Here is an 8,989-nt window from a genome sequence, read left to right as displayed (position 1 = left end):
GGGTGGTGAGAAATGAAAGGGGAGGGGGGGGAGGGGAAGAAAGAGAGAGAGAGAAAAAGACAAATGGGGTCTAATTGGTGTGATGGGGTCTGATTTGTTTTCCAAAGCAGCGTCTCTCCTGAGCCGGGGAGTTGGCAGCGCCTGACAAATACCTGCGGCGTGTGGAGCAGCAGCCCCTCGGTCCATCGCAGCCAGAGCACGGGCAGCTCAGACCTGCCGGGTACCCGCAGCCCCCGCGGGTTGGGGAGGACACTGATGTGCCAGGGCAGGGCGTTTATCCCTCCCTGGGGCAGCGGGGAGAGGTGGAGGGGAGGGGAGATGCCTCCAAACTCCTTTCTGCGCCGTCGGGAGCTGTTTGCTCGGAGCAGAGCTGCTGCCAGCAGCGGTAACTGCCTCGCACCGGCAATTAGTGTCTAATCCACGGCGTGGTTTCATTGCTGGCAACATCCAGCCTGGGGCCAGGGCCCTTCAGAGGAGGCAGGGCAGAGAAGAGGCTTTAATAAACAACCCCCAGCACGCTGAGGGAGGGAAGGAAAAGCGTCTCTGCAGCCTCCTGGGGCAGGGGGAACGGGCATGTGGGGGTGGCACCGGCCACTCTGTGCTTGCACCATCCTGGCCCAGGGAAGGTGAAGCCCAGCACCAGTTTGGGTGGGAAATGAAGGGATTCTGTGGCTTTAAATCACCGGGCTCTGAGGGGACCAGGCTTCAGCATCAGCTCTCGTGGGCACCAGTCACTCAGGGGCACCTGCAGGCATGAAGCTGGGTGCTCCCCATCCATCCCAGCACCCTGCTGAGCACCCATCTCCTCCTCCCCCAGCCCAGGTGAGGCAGAACAAGCCTTTATTAGGAGCTCTGCCCATGCTCAGGGCCCAGGTCTTGCCTGCCCCTCCAGCTGCCTCCCTCCCTCCTCTTCCTCCTCTCAGAAGATGCAGCCAGGCACCAGCAGCTCTCGCCCTTTCAAGCAGAGGAAAAGCCTGGGTGTGTTCCTGAGGCCAAGGGGAGCAGCTGAGCAGACACAGGGCCATGGGCTGTGCTTTCATTGCTCCTTGTTTCTCTCTTCCCCAGCCACCAGGATGCACGAGGTGACCGAGATCAGGGTCAAATACCCCAACAAGATCCCGGTAAGGCCGGTGCTGAAACACAAACTGGAAGAGGCTTTGCCACGAAAGGCTTTCTGGTTTGGTTCTGAAGAGCACAACTCTGCTTCTCCAGCCACACAAGTGGCCCCAAAGCCTCCCAGTCCCTGTTTCCCCCCTCCTCCAGCATCTTCTCCCCACTGCAGGTGGTTGTGGAACGGTATGAGAAGGAGAAGACTTTGCCCCCCCTGCACAGGACCAAGTTCCTGGTGTCTCAGGACCTGCCCCTGTCCCAGTTTGCTGTCACCCTGAGGTGAGTGGTAAGTGACAGAGGGACTTGCTGGGGGTGAGGTGAGGAGTCTGTGGCCTCAGAACACCACAACAGCCCAGTGCTGGTCCTGGGAAGCAGCCTGGCTTGGAAACCACTTTGGCTGCTCCACTGGGCAAGCTGTTTAAGCTCAGGCTCATGGAGTTAATCAGCCACGAGCATTGGTTTGCCACAGCAGGAGCTGCCTTTCAGCAGGATTCCTCCCCCCTTGCTGGGATAAAACGGGAGAATGAGCTCTTTCTTTTTCCCAGGGACCTGCAGCAAAGTGGGAAGTTCCTGGTTGGGCTTTGATGATCTTAAAGATCTTTTCTAACCAAAATGATTCTGTGACTGTTAAAGGCAAATTGCTAATTGGGGGGGAGATGATTAACAGCCCAGGAAACCAGCAGCACTGGGGCAGCTGACTGGAAACCTTTGTGCTCTGCCTGAAACCCCTCCCAAGCAGCAGCAGCATCTCCTGCCAGCATGGTTTGGGATGGAGAGGAGAGCTGCTGGCTGGGGCTTGGCTCCCCCTGAGGTTTTGGGGAGCAGCCAGATGAGGAGGCTGAGGGGGAGACACGATCACTCCCTGCAGCTCCCTGACAGGAGGCTGTAGGAAACAGCCTGGGGTTGCCCCAGGGGAGGGTGAGCTGGGAGCTGAGGGAGAAATGTGTCCCTGAGAGGGGTGTGAGCCCTGTGCCAGGCTGCCCAGGGAGCTGGGGCAGTGCCCAGCCCTGCAGGGACCCCAGAGCCGTGGGGCTGAGGGCTCAGTGGTGGATGAGGCAGGGTGAGGGCTCAGAGCTGGGCTCCAGCAGCTCCAGGGGCTTTTCCCTACCCAGATGCTTCTCTGATTTGCCTGAGCATCTGAGCCAGCCCTGTGTCCCTTGGAGGGGGGAGGCCCCACACTGCCCAGAGCTGAGTGATGCTCACCCATGTGCTGCCTCCTCTTCCTCCCCAGGACCCGACTCTGCCTGACCTCCTCCCAGACCTTCTACCTGCTGGTGAACAACAGAGGGCTGCCAAACATGGCCATCACCATGCAGGAGCTCTACCAGGACAGCAAGGATGAGGATGGCTTCCTCTACCTGACCTATGCCTCCCAGGAGATGTTTGGCAGCTCTTCCCCCTGCAAATCAGAGGCTGCTTGACCCCAAAACCCACCTGCCAGTGTCCTCATGGCTGCCCAGCTCTGGACTCCAGTGCTGATGAGATTTGAGACATATGTCCCCAAACATGACTTAAAACCCAGTGGGGACTCCTGAATTGTGGCTGCACCAAACCTCCCCCTTTCTCTCTGTCTGTAGCTTGACAGGCTCAGCTTGGTACCAGCCTTAAAAGCTCTGCTTGACATCTCCTTAATCTTGTGGCTTTAGACAGAATTGGTTCTCCCTGCAGCCCAGCAGCAGCAGAAGATGGTGTTTGGTTCATTCTGAGCCACAGGAAGGTGTTTTTGCTTCTCCTGGGCCCTTTCTAAAGGGCTTTACAGCCCTGTGCTGACAATGAAGGTCCCTCTAAAGGCCTCAGCTGCCAGGGCTGGGGAGTTTCAGGGCTCCTGCAGGTTTGTGTTAAGCCCTGTGGCTGTTCCAGCTGCTGCTTGAGATGTGGAGTAAAGACAATTTGGCCTTTTGGTCATCTAAATGCAGCTCATCCCTTGGATCTGAAGCCAGTTCTTGACCTTGGGGCTTTGTCTGGCTGCCAGCAGCTGAGGTGGAGGGGGGGGGGAGCCAGGGGAGCATCAGGGGACAGGACTCTGCTCCCTTCATCCATGGAGAGAGCCTCCTCCTCCCTCCCCTCTGCAAAGCAATGGGGTTGATTTCCTTCCCCCCACCACCCCAGCTCCAGCCAGCACCCCAAGGACAAGGGCTACATGGCTCAAACCCAGGGCAGAGCTGAGCTGAGCTCAGAGTGCTGCTGTGAGTCAGACAAGAGCTGATCCTGCAACACACCTCTTAAATATTTAAGGCTTCCCTGGCCACCAAGAGCATTGTCACTCTGGGTGAATATTTCATGCAGGGCTCCAGTTCAGCTGGTAATAAATAAGCCCTATAATTAGCTGCCACAGCAGCAGCAGCAGAATTGTCACTGATGCTCTGGGGGAGTCTCACAAATCTCCCTTCAGCCCAGGGAAAGGGGTTGGGGAGATGGGGTTGATCCTGTGCCCTCCTCCCCCAAACTGGGTCCAGCAGCTTTCCTCCCGAGGCTTTGGGCTGGCTGAAGGCTGAGCTGAGGGGATGGGGGTGCTGTGGGGGGTGACAGGGCTGTGCAGAGGGGAGTCCTGGTGAGGCTGGTTTAGCAGCTCAGGGGTGCTCCCGGCTGCCTGATGCAGCTGCTGGAGGCACAGGGAAGGCTCGTGGAGGGCTGGGGCAGAGAGGAGAGGATCAGACCTGATTTCCCCACGGGCAGGAGCTCACCCACCCCTCCCGAACCCGGCGCTGCTGAGCTGTGGGTCCCGCTCGCTCCGTGCCGCAGGGGCTGTCTCTGCCCTGGGAGCGGAGGATGCCGCCGCCTGCTCCCTCCCCTTCCCCCCCCGGCTCCATCCTCTTCCATCCCCCCTCCCCATCCTTTTCCCCTAACCTCAGCTTCCCAGCAGCTGCCGGAGACTCTGACATCTTCCTCCCCGACTGTTTCGTTGTTAACAACCTTGTATTTACCTCGTCAGCCTGCAGCCGGTCCCTTTCCAGCCCAACTCACCTCCCCGCCCAAGGAAGCGGCTTGCAAAGCCGCCCGTGTTTGCACACACACAGTCTCCACCCTGCTGTTACCTCCAGGCACCCTGCAATTAAAGCTGAGCTCTGTCTGGGACAAGGGCTCTGTGTGTGATTGCTCAGGGTCCCTCAGAGCAGCGCAAAGCTCCTTCCACAAAGCCGAGTGTGTTGTTTTCCGCGGGAGCATCCCTCAGATGCCCGAAACGCAGCTGCAAACCCTCGGGCTGCAAAGCAGAAAGGAGAAGCTTCGTGTCATGGAGTTGAGGTGGGGGGTGGGGTGGTGGAAAGGGGAAGCCTTCCCTCCATCCATCCTCCCCAGTCCCAGGCTGGTGTCAGAGCAGGATGGATGGGCTTGGCATTTGGTAGATGAAAGCCAATTTCTCAGCAGCACCAGAGAATTGCTGCTCACAAAGCTGCTGCTGCCTTCAGAAGGAGAGGGGGGTGAAAGCAAACTCACTGCTTCCCCCTCAGAGCTTCACCTGCAGCTGGTGCCTGAGGGAAGGGGCTGCCTGGTCCTGACAGGGGGAAGAGAAGGGGGAAAAGTCTCAATTACAAGTGGAATTAACGCTGAAGGCTCCCAGAGCTGGAAGAGGTGGCACTTGATGGGTTCAGAGCCAGGTCCGGCCCTTTAATTAGCTGGCAGTGGGGACTAAGTGTGAAATGAGGGGGGTTGGAGCAGAGGGAGGGGAGTTAAAGGAGGAGAGGTGCAGCCCAGGAAAGCCCCAGGCTCTGGTTTTCTGGGAAGCAAATGTGTTCTCTCACACAGCCAACCCAACCTCCTCCTTTCTCATCCCAGGGAGGGAGGAGAAGCCCCACGAGCTGCCTCCTTGCAGATGAAGGTGATTCCTGTGAGGGTTTCCCATCACCCAGCCCAGTCTAGAACGACCCAGGACCGACTTGGATGGGGGTGAAGTGTGGTGGAAACCTCGGGGTGCTTGGGAAGGGCTTTGCTGATGCTGCCCAGGCTCTTTGCTGATGCCCCTGAGGCTCTTTGCTGATGCTCCCCAGGCTCTTTGCTGATGCTCCCCAGGCTCTTTGCTGATCCTTCCCAGGCTCTTTGGTGCTTTCCAGAGTCTTTGCTCAACCAAACCTGGGTCCTCACAGGTTGCAGCAGAGCTGGGCAGAAGCTGCTTCTGCAGGGGGTTGTGCTGGGTGAGCTCTGCAGGTCCTTTCCCATCTCAGGAGGTTCCCAACCCCCCCTGGCCACGTCCCTGAGCCCCCTGAGCCAGGGGCAGCAGCTTTAGCAGGGGGTTGTGCTGGAGCAGCTCTGCAGGGCCCTTCCAGCCCCCCTCGTTCCATGACTATGAAAATAAAGGATGCCAAGCAGCATTTTATAGGGCTCTTTGCTGCTTCATTAATTCTGCTGAGCCCAGACCCCAGCAAGTGTAACCACACACCTATAGCTGGGAATTACACAGCCCCTCAGCAGGGGCTCACAGGAGCTGGGTGGGAAGGGGGTGAATGTCTCAGCACTGCTCCCACCTCTTCATTTCCTCTTCCCCCCTTCCTCCATGAAACTTTTCTCTCAGGAGGCACCTAAAGGAGAGTTTTCCCACAGCACCCAGATGTCCTGAGGCAGCACCAGGCAGGATTTCACCTCTTTGCTCCTCATTACCATTCCCTTCACAGTTTGTGTGTTCATTACTGGCTGAATCTTCCTCCCCAGCCTCTTTCTTTTATCAGTGGGGAGAGCTGCCATCCCTCTGCTTTGGTAAATTGCTCTTTCATCTCCCATTTGTGTGGAAAAGGCTGCTCAACACACTGGCTCCTGATTAGGCTCTGGGGATGCCTTTTGTTTAGCCCTTGAATGGATGTTTTCCACGAGAGCCATCACATGAAGCCATCACCAGATTGAGGTGATTAAACCCTGCTTCTTGTCCTGTGGCTCCCCACCTGGCTTGTTGTCACCCAAAGTGTCTGCTTTTCATTTCACTCCTGCAGCTGGAGGGGTCAGAGCCCTCACTTGGCTGTTCAGTGATGAGGAAGGTACCTAAATGGTACCCAAATGGTATCCAAATGCTGCTTAAATGGTTCCAGTTGTTTGTTTGCTGGTGCCAGGGCTTCAAGATCTTTCCCAGCCTCAGCGATTTTATTACTCTGATGCTGGTTTTTTCCCCTCAAAACCTCTGCAAGGTGGGTTTTTTCCTGCACCCTATTGCTGCAGCTGGAGTTTGGATGATCCCATTTCAACAGCCTCAAGGTGCTTCGTGAGCTGCCCAAGTCCTGATGCTCCTGGAAGTCGCTGGGACCTGAACCCAGCCAGATGCAAGCCAAGCCCTGCTGTCACCTCAGACTGTGGCACAGCTGAGAAAGGTGGTTTTAAACCTGTTTAGGGGCAACCACTCAGCTTTATCCCTCCCAAAGGCTGCCAGAAAGAGCAGCCAGCACCTCTTGCCTTGCTGCCTCAGCCCTGCCTTGATGGCAGCTCCTCTCCAGAGCTGATAAAGGTGGGTTTTAAACCTGTTTAGGGGCAACCACTCAGCTTCACTCCTCCCAAAGCTTGCCAGAAAGAGCAGCCAGCACCTCTTGCCTTGCTGCCTCAGCCCAGCTCCTCTCCAGAGCCATTTGTTCACCTTCCTTTAGCCCAGGATCCCCTGAGGCTGGTGAATTTCAGAGCTGAATCCAGGTTGATGTGGCAGCGGTGAGATTTCCTGCCTCCATCCCTCCTCTGCTCATTACTTTGTATTAAAGTGATTTCCCTTGCAGACACAGCCCACACTGCTTATAATGCACGAGGGTTTGGGAGCAGAGCAGGTATCTGATGGCTGTGACTGCACCAGGGGCTGAGGAGTGCCCCAGGAGTCCTGTCAGCTCAGCATCCTCACACAAAGGGATGGAACAGTGGAACAAACACAGGAGCTGCTGCGCACCCGCATCTCCCCAGGCTCCCTCAGCCCCCCGGGCTCACCCTGCAGCGTCCCGGCAGCAGCCAAAAGGCTGGAGTTTTGTTTTGGCTGGTCCAATGAGTAAAGAACAGCTTGGGGATGACTCACCTTCCCCAGCAGGCAATTAGCGGCAGATTTGCGCTAATGAGCTGTCCTGGCCCTCACCGGGCAGAGGCAGGACGTGTATTTAAAGAGACAGTGGCAAGAGCAGGACAAAACACCCCCCTCATTCCCCCCCCGGGTCATGGTGCAGGATCCTTTAACGACTCATGGAGGGAGCTGGATGCTCAGGACCCCCACAGGCTCCCCCGTCCTCCCTCCACTCCAGGAGCCACGGGTGGCCCCAGGCTGAAGGTGTTGCCTCCTCCAGAAGCACCCTCAGTGCCTCCACTGCTGTGCCCAAGAGCTGCTGGTTGTGTTCCTGGGGGTTTTTGGATGAGGAACTTCTGATTGATGCTGGGAATAGAATAAAAACCTGGGAGGGATCTTCTTCCTCCCCCCTGGCTGCTTCCTGAACCCTTCACCGTGGTTTAGAAGTGATGTGGGGGCAGGGAGGGGGATGCACCAGCTCCATTCAAGGGGTTATTTGCTGCTGGCCATGAGAAGGGAGAGGTGAGGGATAAGAGGAGGGCAGAGCAGAGGAGGAGCAGCTCCAAAGCTCTCCCTTAGCTGCTAATTGTGCTCCTGCTGCTCAGCAGCAGCCAAGGGCTGGAATCAGCCAGGAACTGGGACTCCAGTCAGGCAGGGAAAAGGGTTCAGGGGGTGCCAAAGGTGAAGCCACTGAGATGCCACCACACAGCTGGGAAACTGGTGAGCTCAGCCAGGTTCCACAGGCCTGGAAATGCTCTGGGCAGCTCCTCCAGCGAGCCCTGCTCCACCTGGACTGAGGAAGGACCTGCTGGAGGTGGCAGCCCAGCCAAAAGGCAACCAGGGGCTTATTTAAGGAAGGAACAAGCCCCTGCATGCTCCTGAGGACACTCTTGAGCTTGGTGGGTCACCTGGAAGAGCTGTTTTCTCCCCTCTGATGCACAGAGGGTGGGTGGGATGTCCCTGAGTGGGACCTGGTTGCTGGCAGATGCTTCTGTTTGGCTCTCAGGGTCTCTTTTTGGGTGCTCTTCACCACAAGCTGGTGGCAAACAGGAGCAGGAGCCTGGGTGAGGATCAAAGGAAGGCAGAGCAGAGCAGATCCAGGCAGAGCAGGGCAGATCCAGTCCCAGGGAAGAGCTGTCAGCAGGTTTCCACCCTGCTGTCCCCAACCAGCAGGAGCAGCTTGGTCTGGCTGGAGATTTCCCTGCTCGTGGTGGAAGGGTTGGGCCAGGTGACTTTTACAGCTCCTTTCCAACCCAGAGCAGTTGATGTTGCTGTGAGGGAGGCAGAAGCCTCACAATCAACATTCCCCCTGCCCAAATGGGCAGGATCCATCCCCAGACTCCACTGAGGGAGCTGCTGGATGATGGTGACTTGTTTCTAACCTCACCCACGTGTTCCTGGTTGCCAAACGAAGCGGCTCCTGAGCCAGCCCAAGTGGAAAAGGTGCCTCCCATTGCCAAAAAGCCCCTCAGTTCAAGCCCCTCGCTGCTTTTGCCCAGCCAGGGCCTCAGCCTGACACCCATTCTTGCAGCAGCAGCACATTCCCTGGCAGCAGGACCAGCCCCTCGGGTCATTAACATGGAAATGTATTGGATTGGCAGCCCTGGATGCAGCGGGGCCATTCCAGCCTCCCCTGACAATGGGGATGATTTCCCTTCCCTCCTGATGAATAGGCTGCCAGAAATAGGCTCTGATTAATTGCTGCTGCACTGGGGAGGGTGGGAAATGCATCCTTTGCTGCTGTGGATTGGGATAATGGTCATCATCTGCCTTTTGAGTGCCATTCAGAGGGAGAGGGGGGCTCAGCTCTGCTGCAGAGCCAGGTGCCTGCTTGCCACGTTGGTTTTGTGCCAGACTGAGTCTTGCTCACACATGTGGCTCCCCATAAAGGGCTCTGGTGCCCCATGGAACGTTTGGCCACCAGCT

General features: G+C 57.3%; 1 protein-coding gene across 1 annotated transcript; it reads left to right on the top strand.

Annotated features, from left to right (window-relative positions):
- The first annotated feature begins 926 nt into the window (after nt 1–926).
- On the top strand, nt 927–2,531 carry LOC104560583 (microtubule-associated proteins 1A/1B light chain 3C). Its single transcript, XM_010205980.2, has 4 exons — nt 927–978; nt 1,066–1,121; nt 1,283–1,389; nt 2,342–2,531. Exons 1-4 carry the CDS (start codon nt 927–929, stop codon nt 2,529–2,531), a joined length of 405 nt encoding a protein of 134 aa, XP_010204282.2.
- Nucleotides 2,532–8,989: the final 6,458 nt, after the last annotated feature.

This window comes from Colius striatus, chromosome 26, assembly GCF_028858725.1.
Source record: "Colius striatus isolate bColStr4 chromosome 26, bColStr4.1.hap1, whole genome shotgun sequence".
Taxonomy (NCBI): domain Eukaryota; kingdom Metazoa; phylum Chordata; class Aves; order Coliiformes; family Coliidae; genus Colius; species Colius striatus.
This window is presented reverse-complemented; position numbering and strand designations above follow the sequence as displayed.